Below are 23,035 nucleotides of genomic sequence, written 5' to 3'. Positions count from 1 at the left end.
TGCGCTGCGCCGAAGGCCAGAGGGCCAGAGGACCTGCAGGGAGGTGGAGAATACGGAGGGTTTTTTTAGGCGCACTTTGTGGCGCGAAAAACGGGCGTCCAGGTCGGGACTGCGCCATTCTAGGCGCGGCTCGAAACTTGGACCCTCTGTAACTACAGACCTTTGGTGTAGATAGTTTATATCCTGCTGTGTTACCTGATTAGCTCAGCTTGTGTGTTATGATCATTGGGATTTGAGGCAAGTAATATGAAGATTAAATTTCAGTATGAATGCTCTATCCAGCTTGTGCTCTTGCATGTGTTTCTCCTATTGTTCATGTGACAGCTGACTCATTATATTTGTTTCCAGATTGATGTACTTTGATTTAAAAGTTTATTTCTTTTATCTAATTTTTGTTGCATTGGTGTGTCATAAAATATGGAATTGTAATCAGGTTGCCAATCTCTCAAATAATCTAACATGAGGTGACAAATCTGGAAATCCTGACATTACATTTATATTAAGACGACTAATGCCCACCTTGGGGTGTAATCTGTCAAAACCGATGACCTGATTAAACCTTAATGCTGAGCAAGTGATTTTTATTGTTCTGGCTGATAGCTTTCATGGTCTTTTTTAAAAATCTTTGTTTGAATCTTCATAATTTCTGCTGCTTTATTTCACTGCACCTGTGAAACTGAGAAAGAGCTGGCCATTCCTTAGATCTCGGCTGAGTGGTGGGCAAAATCAGACCGCAACACAAACTTAATTTCAAGTGCTTAGTTTTCATGCTAGACACATTGCTGTATATTCAGTTTGTTCAAACCCAGATCACTGAGCATGTATGGAGGTTTAGACAAAAGGATGCTCGGACAATTCAGCGCTCCAATTACTATATTATTCTCACAAGCCAAGAACAAACATGCACATTGAGTGGCGCATTATATGCAAGACAGGCTGTTATATGCATGACACCTACAAAGTCTGCCATCCATCAGGATGTAAACATCCAAAACTAGTCGAAAGCAGTGCACCAGTCTGCATGCTGATGAAAAACTCTGGAGTGATCACACATTTTCAAAACAAGCTACAAAATAACACCCTTTGACACTGATTGAATTTTTTTCCAACATTCTCTTTTTTTTTAGCAAGAGCGATTAGCTCACTTGGAAGAGAAGCTTCATCTCCTTAGTCAGACACGTGATGAATCCCAGAACCGTTGCACTGTCCAAAAACAAACTATCACTGATTTACAAGCAAAGAACAGCAAGTTTACTTTTGAGATTGAAGGTTTAAAGCGCCGAATCGAAGAACTAAATCAGGTACTGTGGATCCCTGGCTAATTATCATTTACTGTGTCTTTCATGTTCTGTTGAAATGAAATTTAAGATTATGTACATTTTTATAGAATAATGGATTTCTTTTTCAAGCAAGGATAATGTTAACTCAAATTTGAGTGCATTTGGCTCAAAGGGCGTATTTAAAACTTCAGAATTGTGCAATTCTTATTTGACTGCACTTTTAAAAAATCTATTTAAAATGTTAGTATCTGACATTAAATTTGGGTTTTCTTTTTTCATAATTAATGCAAGACCAATTTATGTGATGTAAATAAATTCATGTTTTTTTTTCAATTAATAATAAAATGTTTAGTATTAAGGCAGCAATGCATTTGTCTCATAACAGGCTTCAGTTTTTCAATAATTTTTTTCAAGCACTAATAAGTGAGGCTCTTGCATGATGTTTTGTCCCATTGAATATTCGGTTGTTAATTCTGTAACTTATGGGTTTATGTGCAAAGGGAATGAGCTATAAGGTAAGTTTTACGGTCTAGGAAGAGACAAGGGGGAATCTGGTTGAATTATATTAAATATTAAATGATAGCGAAATGGTAAACCTACATTTTTACTTCACAATAAACCAGGAAGATAGTAAAATGAAAATTAGTGAAAAGTGTAGATAGAACATATATCAACCAAAATAAATGTTTGAACTCGATAAATGTTTGAAATCATCTACCAAATTAGGTATCAGAGAAAAACTATTGGAGTTATTCAAAATATAATTAAATGCCAAGTTGAGAAAGTTTATTATAATCGAGGAATGAGCTTCCTTTGGCCAAGTGGTTTATTTTTGTCCGTTTTTTCTTGTGTTCAGAAACTGCAGAATATGCAGGAGTTAAATGTTAATTGAAATGCTGTAATACCTATTTTCTGCCACTGGTGGCAGCTCTGCAGTACTTGTGTAGCTGTCTGTGGGCATCTCGAATGGCACAAGCATGGACTGCACCATTACAACACGAGGCAGCTCTTTCTAAAACCTTTGACACAATGTCACGTAGATTACAAGGTATAAATGAATGGAGTAGGAGAAAGCTTTTGAAGTGGACAACAGGGTCAGAACACACATAAAGAATGGATAAAGGCCACTATAGTAGGGAATAATTCTGGGCCCATTTTAGAAACATAGAAAATAGATGCAGGAGTAGCCCATCTGGCCCTTCGAGCCTGCGCCGTCATTCAATAAGATCATGGCTGATCATTCCCTCAGTACCCCTTTCCTGCTTTCTCTCCATACCCCTTGATCTCTTTAACTGTAAGGGCCTTATCTAACTTCCTCTTGATATATCCAATGAACTGGTATCAACAACTCTCTGCGGTAGGGAATTCCACAGGTTAACAACTCTGAGCAAAGAAGTTTCTCCTCATCTCAATCCTAAATGGCTTACCCCTTATCCTAAGACTATGTCCCCTGGTTCTGAATTTCCACAACATCGGGAACATTCTACCCGCATCTAACCTGTCCAGTCCCGTCAGAATCTTATACGTTTCTATGAGATCCCCTCTCATCCTTCTAAACTCTAGTGAATAAAGGCCCAGTTGATCCAGTCTCTCCTCATATGCCAGTCCAGCCATCCCTGGAATCAGTCTGGTGAACCTTCCCTGCACTCCCTCAATAGCAAGAACGTCCTTCCTCAGATTAGGAGACCAAAACTGAACACAATATTCCAGGTGAGGCCTCACCAAGGCCCTGTACAACTGCAGTAAGACCTCCCTGCTTCTATACTCAAATCCCCTAGCTATGAAGGCCAACATGCCATTTGCCTTCTTCACCACCTGCTGTACCTGCATGCCAACTTTCAATGACTGATGAACCATGACACCCAGGTCTCGTTGCACCTCCCCTTTTCCTAATCTGTCACCATTCAGATAATATTCTGCCTTCATGTTTTTGCCCCCAAAATGGATAACCTCACATTTATCCACATTATACTGCATCTGCCATGTATTTGCCCACTCACCTAACCTGTCCAAGTCACCCTGCAGTCTCTTAGCGTCCTCCTCACAGCTCACACCGCCACCCAGTTTAATGTCATCTGCAAACTTGAAGATATTACACTCAATTCCTTCATCTAAATCGTCAATGTATATTGTAAAGAGCTGGGGTCCCAGCACTGAGCCCTGCGGCACTCCACTAGTCACTGCCTGCCATTCTGAAAAGAATCCATTTATCCCGACTCTCTGCTTCCTGTCTGCCAACCAGTTCTCTATCCCCATTACCCCCAATATCATGTGCTTTGATTTTGCACACCGATCTCTTGTGCAGGACCTTGTCAAAAGCCTTTTGAAAGTCCAAATACACCACATCCACTGGTTCTCCCTTATCCACTCTGCTAGTTACATCCTCAAAAAATTCTAGAAGATTTGTCAAGCATGATTTCCCTTTCATAAATCCATGCTGACTTGGACCGATCCTGTCACTGCTTTCCAAATGCACTGATATTTCATCGTTAATGATTGATTCCAACATTTTCCCAATACTGATGTCAGGCTAATTACCCATTTTCTCTCTCCCTCCTTTTTTAAAAAGTTGTGTTACATTAGCTACCCTCCAGTCCATTATTGCTTTCCGTGTAAAAAAAAAATTGCATTTATATAGCAAGTTATTACATCCCCAGACAATAGTAAGTGCTTTACAAACCAATGGTTTGTTTTTGAAGTACCGTATATGTTATATATAAGGAACCAGTGCAATCAGCTTGTGCACAGCCAACAGCAAGTGAATGCATGAATGACCGACCAGATAATTTGTTTTTAGTTGTGCTGGTTCAGGGACGCATGGTGGCCAGGACATTGGGAGAGTTCCCTGCTCTTTATCGAATAGTATCTCATGAGCAGGCAGATAGGCCTTGGTTTGACATCTCTTCTGAAAGCACCTCCAGCAATGCAGCATTCCTTCAGTACTGTATTGTGATGTCAGCCTCGATTATGTGCTCATTGGTATTGGGAATAAAATCCACAACCTTCTGACTCCAAGCTGGGAATACAAAGAATTGAGCCAGGTTGACACTAAATTCATAATTTGAGGATGGAATGTTAACAGCTCTCCAGGTTTGCTAATGATAAATTGGGAAGATGTGTAAATAGGGAACAAGTGAATCAAGTACTGATCTGTTCTGATTAGAAGATTGAGCCAAAAAGTAGGACATTTCATTTAATACAATGAGATGCAATGGAAAGTCATGAAACAAGGATATAAAAACAAATTCATGGTTATAGTCTGCAAGACACAATATAGGAGAGAGATCGAGGAGGGGTGGATATTACAAAAGTCGCTTAAACTGTACAATGTGTAACAATGATGATAAATGGAGTACTGGGAAGAGACATTCTGCCCTTTGAAGGTGCACAGAGAAGAGCAGCTCAGTTGAGGAATGGGATTTGTGACTTGTGCTGTGAAAAACTATCAATATTGGAGAGGTAAACATTGAGGAAACAGGGTGGTTTAGAGGTGAGCTTATTGAGATATTTAAGATCCTAAGGGAAATAAATAAACTGGATCCCTAAGCAATTTTCAATATAACACAACTTCTGGGAGAAGAGGACATGGATTCAAGTTTTTATGGGAAATGGTGCATATACATTAAGATTTGGTTCCTGTAGGAGGTGATGAATATGTGGACTCGCCTACCCAGATAAGCAGTGAACCATGTGATTTCAGGAATGTAAAGCAAAATTAGTTTGCAGAAATAACTATTCACTTATGTGAAAGACAAGCTACAGTAGGAATTCTGTGACCTTTGGGATTAGCCTGATGGATGGAAATGGCTGCAGACCGCGATGTTCCCAAGGGCACATCTAGGCAGGGGGGCAATTAACTGCACCTAGTGATGTGACCTAGTGTTTTCTTGATTGTGTTAAGGGAGGAATTTCCTCTGAGGTTTGCCTGAAATAGACCACAGGTTTTCTTTTCTTTGAGTTTGTCTCCGAGAAGTTAGCTTAGCTAGTGATTGGGAAAGATAGTCTTTTCACAAACTCCTTTTCAAATGTTCACAAAATACTTAAGGGCCTACACATTTTGACACTGTCACAGGATAAATACAGATCAGGATAACCAGTCAGCCCATCTCAAGCTCATCAATCCAAGAACAAAAAACGTAACAATCCGTTACTCCTCCTTCCTGTCCATTTCGATGCTAGATCAGTTTTCTAGCCCTTACTATGCCTGGAGAACATGTAGTGCATGCTACATGTTCACTTTAAACGAGCTCCATCTACTCATTAATTTCTATGAAATATAGTCCAAGTGTTATAAATTCTAACACTGAAACCTCCATGTTCAGGAGCTGTCTGGTAAGGACCAAGAGAAGGTCGCAGAGGTGAATAATGTACGGGTCGAACTCCAAGAACAAATGGGCCATCTGCAAGCAGAGCGAATAGCACAGGAAGGACTCAAAGAGAAGATTTCAGCCTTGGAGAGGCAAATGAAAGGTACGTGAGCAAGAAATATATATATTATTAACTGTTAAAAATATTTCCTGTCAAAAATATTTCCTTTTCATAGAGATCAGCTGTCTATGATAAATAGCTGAGTATACTATGTCCATACTGACTACTTGCCTGAAGAAACTACTGGTGTATAAAGCAAGCGGCTTTCAACTATTTGAATGTATTGAGCTAATTTTAAAGTGACAGTTAAATCATCAATGTCCTTGTCTAAACACTATGAAGATAATAGAAATGGTGCAGCTGGCTGCAATCAGTTGATCTGTATGTTATATTTTCGTAATCAAATAAATCCTAGAAGAAATGAAAAAAACTTTTAACATCTTATCAATACTGAAACAGAGAAAAGCCTAATTTGGAGTTGAAATTTTAGTTCGCAATAATCACAAGCTTTAGCTAGCCCTCAAATATTGTTTTATTCAATGGATCCCAACTCCCAAGCCCATGATTTTGTTTTTTTAAATTCTGCTGTTTTATTACAGTACAGTCAAGTAACCACCGAGAAACCTTGTTGGATAAAGAGAGCGAAATTACCTCCTTGTTGGAAAAAATCCGACTGAAAGACAACGAGATTGTGCGAATGAGAGAAGATGAAGCACAACGAGCTAGCTTCCTACATAATGCAATCCTCTCCTATGTACAGGGTTCTTCTCTTGGCACTCACTGTATAAAGAAATGAAATTTTACAGCAAAAACTAACTGAAATGTGGACAACTAGTAAAGAGAGCTAGATGTTTTCCACATTTCAGATTACAAAGTACTGTATAATTGAAGGTGGGATGAGAAACGATGCATTTCAGGAAGAAAATAAAGCCTTCATGTAGGTACAAACAATCTACAGGGATCGAAGGATACCGACAAATGATACTTGATATACAATTTATACACACACACAAGGGCTTCTAAATGAGATATTTTAAGGAGAAAACCTGAAATTTTGAGGGCAGTGATGCTATAAAACCACATCCGAGAAAGTCTCATACCTGAAAACTTGTCTTTAAGAATGTTTCTTAATTCAATTGACGTAATTGTGAATAGGATATTTTGTATTGGTTTTGTATGTGTGGACTGTGGAGATTAGTTAGATTCATAGGTGATTTAAACAGCTGGCTGGCTAAAAATGATGTGCAATCAATATCTGTTTAATGTTTTGTGTGGATAAAGTGGGATAACACATTTAATTGGGTTTGATGCTAAACTTTGCCTCCCTTTGCTAAACCAACTACAATTTGTTAGAATGAGGATATTTTATACTTTAATGTCCAGAAGTTAGAATTTGAAATTCAGACTTTCTAAAATTGCCTATTAATTTTCAGACTTTCATGTGGTAGTGAAATATTGTCTCCAAATTTCCTGGATCACATTTGGACAGAAATTATGCCGAAATTTACGCCAGTTTCGGCACAGATCTTGCCGACCAGATCTTGCGCCAAAATTTCCTGCGGAGTTAATTTACCTGCGTCGGAATGTAAAAACTAGTGTAAAACAAGTGAAAAAGCAGCACCACCTATTGGAGTAATAGTGAGTGGGCTGCAGTCCTCTGCCATGGTGTCTCACTTTTGGAGCCTCTTGCATCTGCTGCTCCTCTTCCATTATTATACAGAACATGGGTATACCCATTGGGAAGGTCATTCCACCTGTTTAGTCTTTCTGAATGAGTGGGAGAGGTGATGGGGTTCAAAACATTTCAGGTTCCCTGAGACTGAGAGCACTTTGGTTAAGCACAGTGCAGGTCTCAGTGAGAAGAATTCCAAAGAAAATTGCAAAGAAAATCAGTGTCAAATTCCAGATATCTCAATTGCGCCAATATCAGGCGACTTTGGACCAACTGTGCCAAAATGTCTGAGCGTAAATCTATGCTAGGGTATTATTTACATAGGAAACTCACGTAGGTTGTTTCACGTAGCATGGGGCGGGGTTATGTAAATGAGTGGCAGAAGGTTTTAGCAGACCTAGCTCTGTAGCAGCGCAAATCGTTGATGAAATTTGTATGTAGCGATGTTTCAGTATAAATCAGTTACACACAAATTTCAGTGGAAAAAAACAGCACACACCACTCTTAAGCTGAGGTTACGCTGCAGTTTTCTAGCAAATTTCAGGTAGATCATGACTGCTTTGTGCTTCCACAGTGTTTATTACCCCAATGTCAATGGAGTGTGTGGTGTCTTGAAGTTAACTGCTGCAGACAATTTCTACCCTTTTCTGTTAGTTTGTTGTTTGATAATTGTGTAGGCCAGGGGTGATTGGTGAGCAGGACTTGGTGCGAGATAGGATATATCTGAATGAACTAAAATTTCTGGACTATGGAGGATGGGAAGTGCATCAGGAGCATATTGGAATAGTTGTGTCTGGAAGTGACATGGATGAAGGTTTTAGCAGCAGTTCGGCTGAAGTGGGGCAGAGACGGGCATTGTTACTGAGCTGGACGTATTTCTTTTAAATGTGTTTATTTCATTTTTGTATAATTTTATTGTGGAAATTTATGGTTTTTATATTAATCTATGATGTCATGTCTTTATGATGGCGAGGATATAGGATTGAAATTCAGTTAGGGATAGAATAGAAAGTCAAGGTTGCAAACAGTCTGGTTCAGCCTGAGTCAGTGGCCACAGAGGGGGATGGCATTTTTTATCAAGGATACAGACTTTGTGGCAAGAGTCAAAAACTATTGCTTCGGGCTTCCCAACGCTTAACTGGAGGAAATTGTGACTCCACCAAAACTGGATGTCGGACAAGCAATCTGACAACACAAAGACAGTGGAGGGGTTGCAAGAGGTGGTGGAGAGATCGAGCTGGGTTTTATCCATGTACATATGAAAGCTGACCCCCATGTCTGCAGATTATGTCAAGTTGGGCAGCATGTACATGAGGAAGAGAAGGAGGTTGAGGATCGATCCTTGGGGGATTCCTTGGGTAACAGCAAGGGGTTGGGAAGAGAAGCCATTGCTGGAGATGTTCTGGCTATAATTGGATAGGAAAGAGCGGAACCAAGTGAGGGCAGTACCACTGAGCTGGACAACAGAGATGAGGCACTGGAAGATGATGGTCTGGTCGACCATGTCAAAGGCTGCAAAGAGGTCAAGGAGAACGAGGAAGGATAATCATAGGTGGTCCCTCGTATCGAGGATGATTTGCTTCCACGTCAAAAAGGGATGAGTTCACAGGTGTTTCAATGAAGGACCTAATATTCCAGGTCCCAAACTACATGTTGAAGGGTGGAAGATGCCTGTGTGTGGATTTTTTTAACGTGTGGTGGTCGTTGCACACTAGTCACCACACGGGCTTGACAGAGCTAAATCCAGTGGCAAGGGTTAACCAAGATGACTGGAAAGCAGCTCTGCTGCATGGGCCTAGTGCGCATAGATATTGCAGTATGAGTTAGCCCGTGCTGCCCCATGGCACCGAACTCGCGCCTCTCCTGCGCCCCAATTTCGCCACTCCAGCTGTACTTGCCCACGCTCCAATCAGCGACCTGGACCTTGGTGACCTCCAATCCGCTGTACCTGCAAGGACCAACAGCAGGTCGGCGCCTTCAAAGGAACAGCGTACGGCCGACCTGGCATTCAGCGTGGCAGCCCCGACCTGCAGGTCGGACCACTTCAAGGTATTGCACCTGTTGCTCAGTGACTGGCTAACGTTGGCCAATCTGGACAAACGCTACAGATGAATTACATTTCCAAAGTTCACCGGTGAATCGGGTAGGGTGAACATTGATCGGTGTCAACTATTCAAGTGGTTTGACTGTAGGTAACATCTCTGTAGGTATCTTTTCCTCGTATATCTGTTCAAAATGCTCTGGAGTTACATGAAAGCATTGACAATGAAGTTAGGAAAAAAAATGTGAGAGACCGTGACGTATCTATTTGCATTTGCATTGTCTGTCATCTTTTTCTTATTGTCTAACAAATAGTTGACATCAGTGTCCTGTGGTTTTTTAAGTGATTTATCTCTCTTCCCCTTACGCCAGAAGTGACTGACAATTTGCACATTGAAATTGTTTTTTTTTAAAAAGCGAACAGATAAAATTAGCTACATAGTTAAATTAAGTTTTAATAATAAAAGCTATTGATTGACAGTTTCCTTGCAAATCTCGGTGTCGGCCTTGGTTCAGTGGTGACTTGCATCTGAGTTAGAATAATGCACTATTAACACAATCACACAGGATACCATTTGTGACTTTGGTTAGGCCTGTTTTGGTGTTGTGGCAGGGGCTAAAACCTGATTGGAGAAATTTAAGCAGGGAGTTACAGGAAAGATTGACACGAATTTGGGAGTCAACAACATTTCAGGATTGTTTTTTCCATTTTCTGGTCAATATTTTGATATTTGCAGATTAGCTACAAGCACCTGTACAAGGCAGTTTCATAGTCAGCATAGTCAAATATTTATGTAATTTATCATATTATAGTCCACCTCCATCTCATTTGCTGCTGGGATTTAATGTGCCATTTATTTCTAATTTCCGAACCAATTTTTAAAAGCTGGCTGGGCAGAAATAACAGCTTCCTTCATTGGCAAAATCATTACTACAGAAATATTTGCAGACTCTTGTATTCTTAGCTTCTGTTAGAGAATATTGGTGATGAGTGTGTGTGGAACAGTTATAAATTCCATACTGTCACAGATTGACTTATTCCCTGATCAATAAATTTAATAAAGTTTATTCTTTACACTAGCAACTTTAAAATTGAGGATTTGTAAACTCAGTAGGCAGCAAATATAGCTGACCATAGTTTGTCCTCTTCATTCCCAACCATTCCCCTCTTCCCTCCTTCCCCCTCCCCCTCCCCCCCCCATACACACACACAAACATGCACTCCCCCCCCCCCCCCCCCACCCCTCTTTTCCTCTTCTAGTGAAAGCAGCAACTCTTGTTGGGTTACAGTTCCACAGTTGGCTGCAGCCTTCCATTGCCTCACCCAAGTGGCCTTTCTTTATGTGTAAACTTAGATATTGAGTGTCAGTGGGTTATTTAACCATGGAAGGGATCACCACTCTGTCTAACCCTGCTTCCACCTGACGTTCACGCACGAGCACTTTTCAGCTCAAACAAGAGCAGAAATTCTAGCTGATTTTTATTTTTCTCTCACACCCCTACCCTTAGCCAAGAACCAATTGTAGCATCTCGAGTGCAGGTGAAAACGTGTTGACAAAAATTAAATATCAGCCAGATTTTATATACTCTATTGGAATCTGTCAGAATATGTGTGGTGACAATAACATGGTATGTTGATGCATTGGTGAGTAATCCCCCTTACCTCTGGATTTTTTTAATAGAATTTGCTAATGCATCAACATGTCATTGTTTCCAAAACAGAATAGACAGCAGGCCTACAAGCCTAGGAGTGGCACAAATTAAACTTTCTTAGGAACTTTACATTCCTTATTGCCCACGATAAAGGACTTGCGACAAGTAATTGTAAATGCACAATAATCATCATGCTGCACTAGCTGTGATACATTATATATAGTTATTGGGAGTTTTGAATATTTTTACTATTTTGTTTCCAATGACTAAGGACTGAGCATGTTGATTTAATGACTGAAGAGCTCAGTGTGCAACAAAATAACAGTTACTGGAGGGCTAGCATCTCAGCCTCAGAATTTGTAACTATGGCAGAACTTCATAAAAACTGCAAATAGAGGGCGTTACGGTGATGCACCTAGATGGAGTTTGCACCACAGATAGTGCTTGTGATCCGCCATGCTCTGAGTTATCAATCTTTGTCGTTCTGACTTGGAAAGAGGCCGAGCAGAGGCCATCCACTTTCTAACAGGGAGACCTGACTGCCTGGGCTGCTTGTACAGCCAACCACAGAGCAGCACTAGCAGAATCGCAGGACCAACTTACCCATTGATTTTAACTAGGAAGGAAAAGGAAGGGAAATATTAACACCTTAGAGCCATTCTAATGGATGAATGCACAAAAAAGTGCTCCTGAGCCATTCAGATCAGAAAACCAGGTTCGACCATGGGTTTGCTGATTCAGACAGAGTGACAGGAGAGGTGCTTTAATTAACTTCTCTGGTCCAGAAAGAGGCAAAAATAGGTCCAGATTTTTTTGATCCTGACCATTTAGCAGTGACCTGTGCTGGGGAGTGTGTGTGTATGCATAGGTGCTCGATGGCAAACCATTGACTACCTTGCTAACAGTCTGGGCTTAACTGTAAGAAATGGCCTGTGGCATCCAAAGGCTACGTGTGTGTGTGTGTGTGTGTGTGTGTGTGGCCATGTCCCATTTCCAGCATGTGCCAACTGCCTTCAGAGACGAAGGGATAAAGAGGGGGAAATAAAAACCATAAAGTCGGAATCTGTTCCTTAAACTACATTCCTTTTAAGTTTTTTTTTGTTTTGAGTTTCATTTTGAACTGTCTTTTATATGCGGCAATTATGAGTTTAAAAACGAATTCTAATATTCAGCAGTCATCAGTTTATAATGTGTGTGTGTGATGGTTAATAACGGTTTTAAACATCTTTGCCTGTGGCAGTCAATGAATTCTAGTGCATGATTGTTATCTTTCATTTTCAGTGTTACATTTTAGCATAAATCCAGAAATGTGTGATGAGTTTAACCTGCAATATGGAAATGGGATGAGGCAGAGAAAGTTCAGCTTCCCTTCTTCCTCTTTACAAGTATCCTTGTGTTTAATACCGGAGAGAATGAAAGGAAAGAGAGCGTGCATTTGTTCTTGGCTCTCATGATTTTGCAGTCTTTAGCATAATTTTATAGCAAAATACTCATCTGCTTTACGCTGTGCCTGTTAATTTATGTATTCATTTACATTTTGGTTTTATTAACTTTTACAGCTTAGCCACGTACATTGTTGCATTTGGTGGTTTATTTCTGCTGAACCACTTGTCTGTTCCATTAATGTGGTCTGAAAAGTATAAATAAGAGTGGCAGATTGCGTCATGTCTTTCATTCTGTCGTATGGTTGGTGCTTATTATACAGTGTGATATCACTCACTATTTTCCAGTAAATCGCTCCAGCTTCCCTTCACTGGTCTCTAAATTTTAAGGGTTTTTTTCTCTAAGAAGTTCATCATTTGTAATTTGCAGTTAGTACTGAGGTTACAAATGTAGTCATAAATAGCTACAAATTGTTGGTGTACCAACAGTGACTTTCAAAAGGCAATAACTTTAGTAACTCTTTCTCTCCATTTTAATTTCCGAGCTACATTTAAATGCAAGAAATGTTTTTTTTTTAAATATGAACCAATAACATATTGGTGAACCTAAACCAGAAATATGATTAAAGGAAATAGTAAGAAAAGGAGACAATATGAAAATGAGAGGCTCTAGAATTATTTATGAATTTTTGAGAGGCGAGAGAAGGAATGAGGTGTTTGTACAGATCACATAGATTCATAGAGCAGGGGAAATGCATAATGCTGGAATATTATTTAACTCCAGATTTGCTGAAATGCTGTAACCTAGTTAAATTGATGTAAAGTAGGCTGCATTATGTAAAACTAGCCTGAAATATAAAGAACCATTTATCTTTTGAAATCATGTAACATTTGCGTAGTTAGCTATGATAGACTGCTATTTTGGTAACTTTTTCTTGGTTATTACAGTGCTTGCATTCATATTTTATTGTTTTTGTTTAATACCCTTAACTAGTTCATCTGTTTTCATATAAAAGGAAATTGCTTTAATGGTTAGAACATACCTTTGATGAATTGATACATTTGCCTATATGCAAAACTGGGTAGGAGTGCGTTAAGATGACCAGTGTAGTAGTGTTCCCGTTATCCAAGCTCAGAGCTATCCCAGGTAATTGACATTTAACTTCCATTTACTTAATTCTCTGGAAGGCAACTGAAATTTTTTAATAGTTTATTTTCTAACCTCTCTTCCTGAAAGCATTGACTGCTTATTGTGTTATAATTCCAAGACTGACGGTTGCCCTCCAATATCTCACCCAAGTGGCCATTATTCAGGAGTGAGTCTCGACAGTGAATGGCGGTAGGCTACTCCCAACACAGGACATTTGTAGCCGTCCAATTGAGTCCATGCCGGAGTCTCTGAATAGTGGTCAGGAGTGGTAATTCTGGCTGATTTCTCTCTTCACCCTACCCCAAATGCAAAGGCTCTTGTTGCACCCTTACCACCATCATGGCTGAGATTAGCGAACGCAGCAAAAACAAAAATAAAATGCAGATCTCGTACCAGATCATGGGCCACTTCTCAGGTAATGTTCTGAAGATTTCCTGTTTGAATTTTGTTACTTTTACTGCATAATGATTCAGCAGAATGTTATTCCATCATTGATACTTGCATGATAGCCCAGAGATCATTTATAACCCATCTTTTTCCCTATCCACGTGACCTTCAGCAGAGATATTGCTCTGGTTTCAATTTTAACTCCAGTGCTGATAGGTTGTGCACTAGCAGTGCTGGATATTGCCTCAAGGGGTTGGCTGAGATAGTGTGTTGGAATATCTTGTGAAGTTATCCTGAATCCTGACAATCTTCTCTGTCTTCAGTTGAGTGTAAGTGTATTTTTTCAACCAATCAAAGCTATATCTTCAACTACTGCAAATTAATGTAGAATAAAGGATACATAAAGTGGAATAACAAGGCACTGGTATAATCTAGCAGTTATGAGCATGTGGATTCTGAAAGTGCACTTACAGCATTCCTTTGTATATATTTAAATCAATGTAATTGCAACTTTTATTTTGGGAAGTTAGAGATTTCATTTTTAGCTGTGTGTTTGTTCTTTGCTCTGTGTGCGTGTGTATGTAGGTGCAACTGTACACTAGAAAGTCTATTTGCTGTTGTGAAACATGTAGAGAGGTATTGAGGGTAATGGTAATAATGTGATAATGTGCAGATATACACATACTTGAGTATCTGTACACCTTGGAGAAATATCTCTTTGAGTGCATGTTGCATAACTATAAGCCCAGAAGGACAGCACTTCCTATTTTTCCCCTCCTCCCCACTGCAGTTACTGGGAATTTGACCGGGCATAGAGAGAGGGAAGATGTGTTTTACTTAGAATTCATAGCTTCAAAGTATTTTTATAGGATTATTTCCAATCATTTCTAACCTGTTTTTACAGTTGGTGACATCAAAAAGAGACATTTTTTGTTTCCCCTTCTCTAATCGTGAGCTGTATCTTGCTTTCTTCTGCAATCTTGAGCAGCTCTGTGCAGGATATGCCTTGGCTAGCAGTGAGATATGACAAAGGAGTTGTAATCAGCTTCATCAATGGAGATATTTCTCCTATCTCTCTCAGCCAGCCTGTCCGTGACTTACTCTATTTATAGCCTGTTTTCACTTTTAGCTTTAACATTGGTTGTCTTTTGTGGTCTCATACAGATGAAAAATATCTCCAAGTTCAGAGGCTATATATGAGCTGCGAAAGGATATTAACACTTTTAAAACTTTGTAGATAAATGATTTTTTAACCAAAAGATGGATGAATGTAAGTCCCTAAGGTTTTTGCCAGAAGTAAATGCTGTGATTTATTTGACAGGTTGTCCAAAACATTGGACATTTGGTACCCAGTGATTCAGATGAACCTAGTGCTCCCTATTATAGTACCCATGCAGATGTTGTACTTAATTCAGAATGCACTGCAACTCTGAGATCAGCTGTTTTCTAAAGCAAAATTTGATCTGAACAGGGATTCAGTTTTATTGAAGGCAATACTATTGTACATTGACTCCTGTGAAGCGCCTTGGGACAGACACTTCACCACATTAAAGGCGCTATATAAATACAAGTTGTTGTTGTACATTGGGCTGAAGAAAAGGTTAACCTTAATAATTTCCTCTTCAATCAGTTTTTCTAATTTTGAATCATGCAATTAACAATAGAATGGAAGTTAATAAGGCAAAATTTACAGCAACAAAATAAGCATTCTATCCACACCATGTGCTCAAGTTGCTGATGGGTGACCATTATTGATGCCCCTCCATGGGATTGTTTTTGTTCAATCCTATTTGCTAATGTGTATTCAGTCTATATAACCTTCATTTTGACCTCTAGTCAGTTGTTCCAGTCACTCATCAATCTAATGCTTCCTTTTTATGCTAGTAATGAATTTCTATTTATATATAACTGAAATTAAATTGATTTTTTTGTATGGTTTTAATATGTGTAAGTATTTTATGCAATGTATTACAGTGTTTTAAACTATTTTGCAATTATTTTGTGGAAAAATAAAAATTTATTTTTGTTTTATTTAGAGCAGTGTCTGGGCTTTCATTTTTTTCATGGGACATTTCTTATCCCCTTCTGATGGAAATGGGGCAAAACTCATCACTTCCTAGTTTCCACTGTTGTCAATATCAAGCCAAAAATATTGAGGTTAAAGCAGTCTACATTTAATTATAATCATCCATTGCATAAACTGTGGTATCTAATATGGAATCTGGTAATCATTGTATCTTCCTGTAGAACAATAAGATTCACGCGGTAGTGCAAGCAGATAGCTACGGGAAGAAATGCTTTTATTAACACGAGTGGGAAGTAGGAACAAGTCTATGCAGAACTTGATATATCCTTACTATACAGTATAAATACACACGAGGCCCATACTTGACAGAAGGTCACTCTGCGACCAGTTAGCTTTATTACCAAGACCTCAAGTGATGAAGGTGGGTGGAGCTTCCCCTTTTATACCTGAAAGTCCAGGTTAGGAGTGTCTCCCACAAGTTCACCCCTTGTGGTCAATGTTCTCAAGGTGTACAACTTAGGTCAGCTTATACATGGGTTACAATGATAGTTGAATACATGACAGAACTGACTACAGATAAGCCAGAATATGCATATTCTTTATCAAACCACACTATTTTGTCTCGGTGATATCCCTCTAAAACACACAAAAACATAAGAAATAGGAGCAGGAGTAGGCCATACGACCTCTCAAGCCTGCTCCGCCATTTAATACGATCATGGCTGATCCAATCATGGACTCGGGTCCACTTCCCTGCATGCTCACCATAAACCCCTTATTCCCTTATCGGTTACGAAACTGTCTATCTCTGTTTTAAATTTATTCAATGACCCAGCTTCCACAGCTCTCCGAGGTAGCGAATTCCACAGATTTACAATCCTCTCAGAAGAAATTCCTCCTCATCTCCGTTTTAAATGGGTGGCCACTTATTCTAAGATTATGCCCCCTAGTTCTAGTCTCCCCTATCAGTGGAAACATCCCCTCTGCATCCACCTTGTCAAGCCCCCTTATAATCTTATACGTTTCGATAAGATCACCTGAATTCCAACAAGTAGAGGCCCAATCTATTTAACCTTTCCTCATAAGTCAACCCCCTCATCTCCAGAATCAATGAATGAACCTTCTCTGAACTGCCTCCAAAGCAAGTATATCCTTCCTTAAATATGGAAACCAAAACTGTGTGCAGTTTTCCAGTTGTAGTCTGACCAATACCCTGCATAACTGTAGCAAGACTTCCCTGCTTTTATACTCCATCCCCTTTGCAATAAAGGCCAAGATTCCATTGGCATTCCTGATCACTTGCTGTACCTGCATATCAACCTTTTGTGTTTCATGCCCCAGGACCCCCAGGTCCTGCTGAACTGCAGCACTTTCCAATTTTTCTCTATTTAAATAATAACTTGCTCTTCGATTTTTTTTTTCTGCCAAATTGCATAACCTCATACTTTCCAATATTATACTCCATCTGCCAAATTTTTGCCCACTCACTTAGCCTGTCTGTCCTTTTGCAGGTTTTTTGTGTACTCCTCACACATTGCTTTTCCTCCCACCTTTGGATCGTCAGCAAACTTGGCTACGTTACACTCGGTCCCTTCCTCCAACTCGTTAATATAGATTGTAAATAGTTGGGGCCCCAGCGCTGATCCCTGTGGCACTAGTTGCTGATTGCCAACCTGAGAATTAACCATTTATCCTGACTCTGTTTTCTGTTAGTTAGCCAATCCTCTATCCATGCTAATATTACCCCCAACCCCTTGAACTTTTATCTTGTGCAGTAACCTTTTATGTGGCACCTTGTCAAATACCTTCTGAAAGTCCAAATACATCACATTCACTGGTTACCTTTTATCCATGCTGTTTGTTACATCCTCAAAGAATTCCAGCAAATTTGTCAAACATGACTTCTCCTTCATAAATCCATGCTAACTCTGCCTGACTGAATTATGCTTTTCCAAATGTCCTGCCACTGCTGCTTTAATAATGGACGTCAACGTTTTCCCAACCACAGATGTTGGGCGAACTGGTCTAGTTTCCTGCTTTTTGTCTGCCTCCTTTTTTAAATAGGGGTGTTACATTTGCAGTTTTCCAATCTGCTGGGACCTCTCCAGAATCCAGGGAATTTTTGTAAATTACAAGCAACGCATCCACTATCCCTGCCGCTACTTCTCTTAAGATCCTAGGATGCAAGCCATCAGATTTATCCGCCTTGAGTCCCATTATTTTACTGAGTACCACCTCCTCAGTGATTCTGATTGTGTTAAGTTCCTCCCCTGCCTCCCCCCCCCCCGCCCACTATAGCCCCTTGACTATCCACTGTCGGGATATTTTTCGTGTCCTCTACCGTAAAGACTGATACAAAATATTTGTTCAGAGTTTCTGCCATCTCCATGTTCCCCATCACTAATTCCCCGGTTTTGTCCTCTAAGGGACCAACATTTATTTTAGCCACTCTTTCCCTTTTTATATACCTGTAGAAACTCTTGCTATCTATTTTTATATTTCGTGCTAATTTACTTTCATAATCTATCTTCCCTTTCTTAATCATTTTTTTAGTCATTCTTTGCTGGCTTTTAAAAGCTTCCCACCCTTGTTTTTAATTGGATACCATCCTTTATTTCTTTAGTTAGCCACAGATGGCTATCTTTTCTTTTACACCCTTTCCTCCTCACTGGAATATATTTTTCTTGAGAGTTATGAAATATCTCCTTAAATGTATGCCACTGTTCATTAACCGCCCTACACTTTAATCTATTTTCCCAGTCCACTTTAGCCAACTCTGCCCTCATACCTTTGTGGTCTCCTTTATTTAAGCTTAGTATGCTGGTTTGAGATCCAACTTTCTTGCCCTCCATCTGAATTTGAAATTCAACCATGCTATGGTGACCCATTTCAACATTAACTGCAGACACGAAGGCAGATACATAGCCTGCTTCACCACGGCTGCTTTGAGCTGCATAAGAACAACCTAAAGACAAATCTACCTCCTCAGAGTTGGCTCTGCAACCGACTGAGTACAAGATATTTATTTCCATGTAAACCACCACTATGGTATGCATCCCATGTAGATGGAGTACAACACCTTTCTTAATTCACAACCAGAGCATTTAAACTTAAGTTTTACATTTTGTTCTGGTGCAAAACTTCTGCAAACCCTGAAACCATTAGGGCTATAATCTGAATTAATTTATCATATTAAATGCAAGTTTACATGTGAGTGGCTGAACACCTTTGTACCAAAATGTTACTTGAAAGAATGGATCATTGAATTTATATTTTAATACAGGTATACCCATTTCAGTTTGTAAAGTTTTGTTTTTACTAAATTCAGAACACAATGAAATGGAATAAACCCTTCAGCAACTTGAATCTGCTGGCTCAAGCTTTATGCTAAGACCAATGCCAAATCATTCCATACATGATGCATATTGAGTGGAACTACATTGTTTATAATGTTGGGCAGCTGCAGATTTTTATTATGCTCAAATATGCTGTGTTGATATAAATCATATTGGGGCCATACACTCAATGACGGTGAATGTTACAAGGAGCTGCAAAGGGGGACAGAAGAATGCAATGGTTGCTGGCGAGTGAGACTCCAGTAATGTTTGAATCATTGCAAACTGTTTATTAAAATGTTTTAAATGGCAGCTAATTTTCTTTTTCATTGTTTAATGTTTTTTTAAACACAGCTGAAGTTCATGCAACTGTAGAGTTGAATTCATACAGTCTGTGTTGGACTCAAATTAGAGTTACTAAATAGGTCAAAATGAGCTTTACTGTGTTTTATTCTTTCTTCCTACAAAGCATGTAAGCATAAACTTAAATCATACTTGCAGCATTTTCACAATGTAACATGCTTCAGGGCCTGCACAGTGAGAAGATTGAATTGTGAATCTTCCTACCCCTGGGTAAGAGGGGGATTTGAGCATGTAAGACATGACCCGGAAGGTTTAGTGGAGAAAGAGAGAAGCAAAGAGCTATATGTTGTGTTGCTGACCTGTAAACTGTTAGTTTATTGTTAAATACACTCAACAACAGCTTGTATTTATATAGCACCTTTAATGTAATAAAATATCCCAAGGCGCTTTACAAGAGCATTATAAAACAAAATTTGACAATGAGCCACATAAGGAGAAATTAGTACAGATGCTTGGTCAATGAGATAGGTTTTAAGGACCGTCAGAGGAGGAGAGAAAGGTGGAGAGGTTTAGGGGGGGAAAGCCGGAGCTTAGGGCCTTGGCAGTTGAATCAGAGATGCGCAAGAGGTCAGAATTGGAAGAACGCAGATATCTCCGCGGGCTGTAAGGCTGCTGGAGTTTACATAGATAGGGAGGAGCGTGGCCCTGAAGGGATTTGAAAACAAGGATGAGAATTTTAAAATCCAGGCGTTGCTTAACCAGAAGCCAATGTAGGTCAGTGAACACAGGGATGATGGGTGAACAGGATTTGGTGTGAGTTCGGACACAGGCAGCAGAGTTTTGGATGATCTAAATTTTATGGAGGGTAGAAAATGGGAGGCTAGCCAGGAATGTGTTGCAATTGTCAAGTGTATAGGTAACAAAGGCATGGATGACGATTTCAGCAGCAGATGAGTTGAGGCAGGGGCGGAGTCAGGCGATGTTGCGAAGTTGGAAAGAGGCGGATATGTGATCGGAAGCTCATCTTGGAGTCAAATACAACACCAAGATTGCGAACAGTCTGATTCAGCCTCACAGTTGCCAGGGAGTGGAATGGAGTCTGGATGTTGGACAAGCAGTGTGACAATTTAGAGAGAGTGGAGGGGACAAGAAAGGTTTTAACACTTCCGCATAAACTAGTCAGTAGAGTTAAGAAGCAGTTGCAGACCCTATTGTCTAGTGCTGTACGTGGGTTTTCACAGTCAGTGGCAAGATAGTGAACAAATTAGGTCTACCTGTGCAACTTTTTGAATCACGAGAAGCGGGCAAAGAATAATCATCCTTCAGAATCTAGGAGTTGAGGAAGGAAGGCAATCAATAACAACATTTCATGTAAAGAGTATGCCATTTATCTGGAAGGGGAACCTTGACAGCGGTACACTGGTAAGCATTCTTACCCCCTTTTTCTACAGGAAAAAGTCACAATCACCCCTGTGCTCGCTGACCTACATTGACTCCCGGTTAAGCAACGCCTCGATTTCAAAATTCTCATCCTTGTTTACAAATCTCTCCACGGCCTCGCCCCTCCCTATCTCTGTAATCTCTTACAGCCTCACAACCCTACGAGATGTCTGTGCTCCTCTAATTCTGCCCTCTTGAGTATCCCTGATAATAATCGCATGGTGGCCATGCCTTCAGCTGCTTGGGTCCTAAATTCTGGAATTCCCTCCCTAAACCTCTCCACCTCTCTACTGCTCTTTCCTGATGTTCCTTAAAATCTACCTCTTTAACCAAGCCAGTGTAATTTCTTCTTCCGTGGCTCGGTGTCAAATTTATCTGTTCTGTCTTATATCACTACTGTGAAGTGCCTTGGGACATTTTGCGATGTTAAAGGCGCTATATAAATAAAAGTTGTTGTTGTTGAAATCATGATTCAAAAGCAATGGCTTGAGGGCTCACTACCTATATGTGTGTCTTCCATGCTAGCGCTATTCAGAAACTTATCAACTTATATCGATTCATATTAAATCTCAGTGATATTGAAAAGGCTTACCATGAAATATCAAACTTCACTGGTCTCTGCAGATCTGATAATCTCTGCCTGCATTACAGGCACACAAAGTGTATAATAAATTTGGAATGCTTGACATGGGAACATTCCATGGAATGACAATACCTCTGACATGAGGCCAGCAGCTGCAATGTTATGGTTCGGTATGATGCCCCCAAATTCACAATTCATGCCTAACCATATTGCAATACATTTCCTCAGGAATACTTTTCCCCAAGGGAAGAAATAATTAGATAAGATACCTTATGGAATTAGTGGGAACATAGGAACAGAACCAGGCTATTCGGCCCCTTGAGGCTGTTCCATCATTCAATTAGATTATGGCTGATCTGTATCTCAACTCCATTTACATGCCTTTGATCCATATCCCTTGATACCGTTATCTAATAAAAATCTGTCTATCTCAGTTCTGAAAATTTCAATTGACCTCCAGCATCCACAGTCTTTAGGGGAAGAGAATTCCAGAATTCCACTGTGTGAAAAAGTGCTTTTTAACTGCTGAATATCCTAGCTCTAATTTTAAGATTACGCTCCCTTGTTCTGGATTTCCTCCACCAGAGGAAATAGCTTCTTTGTATCTAACCTATCAAATCATTTTAAGCATCTCAATTAAATCACCCCTCGGTTTTCTATAATCAAGAGAATGCAAGCCAGGTTTATTCAACCTGTCCACATAACTTAACCTTTTAAGCCCTGGTATCATTCTGGTGAGTCTGTGCTGTATCCTCTCTAATGCCAATATATCCTTCTTGAGTTGCAGTGCCCAAAATTAAATGCAGTTTTGCTGCTAAAGTGAATTAAGAATTGACTACATACCCATGGGCAGAGAGTTATGATCAATGGCTGTGCATCTGCTTGGAGACCGGTTTCCAGTAATGTCCCACAGGGATCGGTGTTAGTGCCTTTTACTACCTTTATTAATGATCTATAAGTTGGAGGAATGTTCTGCAAGTTTGCAGATGATACAAAGATTTGTGCAAATGTTGGGAATGTGGAAGCGTGTAAACTACTGCAAGCAGATCCCGATGTGTTGGGGGAATGGGCCTGTGTCTGGCAAATGGTATTTAACTTAGGCAAGTGCAGTGTTATGCATGTGGGCAGGACCAACACTAAGGGTACATACACCTTACAGGGAACAGAACTGAAGCCTTTGGGAAAAGAACAAGATCTTGGTATCATAGTTCATAACTCTCAAGGTTCACAACCAATATTGTGAAGCTATAACTAAAGCAAACAGGGTACTGGGCTGCATTCACTGGACTATTGAATATAAAATGAAACATACCATTTTGTCCTTGTGCAAGATTTTTGTTATGCCTCATTTAGAATACTGTGTCCAATTTTGGCCCCCTCACATGGTTCCCAATTTAAAACACCTCTACGTTCTTT

The 23,035-nt window shown here is 39.8% G+C and overlaps 1 protein-coding gene across 4 annotated transcripts in view; it reads left to right on the top strand.

Moving 5' to 3' along the window:
- Positions 1–10,585, top strand: part of lrrc45 (leucine rich repeat containing 45) — a 76,854-nt gene extending 66,269 nt beyond the window's left edge. For all 4 annotated transcript variants that reach the window (XM_070857677.1, XM_070857675.1, XM_070857674.1 and 1 more), the window contains 3 exons: positions 1,128–1,301; positions 5,603–5,750; positions 6,248–10,585. In XM_070857677.1, the coding sequence (XP_070713778.1) occupies positions 1,128–1,301; positions 5,603–5,750; positions 6,248–6,444 (519 nt within the window). In that variant the 3' untranslated portion in view covers positions 6,445–10,585. The remainder of the gene's footprint in view (positions 1–1,127; positions 1,302–5,602; positions 5,751–6,247) is intronic.
- Positions 10,586–23,035: the final 12,450 nt, after the last annotated feature.

This window comes from Pristiophorus japonicus, chromosome 16, assembly GCF_044704955.1.
Source record: "Pristiophorus japonicus isolate sPriJap1 chromosome 16, sPriJap1.hap1, whole genome shotgun sequence".
Taxonomy (NCBI): domain Eukaryota; kingdom Metazoa; phylum Chordata; class Chondrichthyes; family Pristiophoridae; genus Pristiophorus; species Pristiophorus japonicus.
Note: the sequence above shows the minus strand (reverse complement) of the source record. Positions and strands in the feature narration are given on the sequence as shown.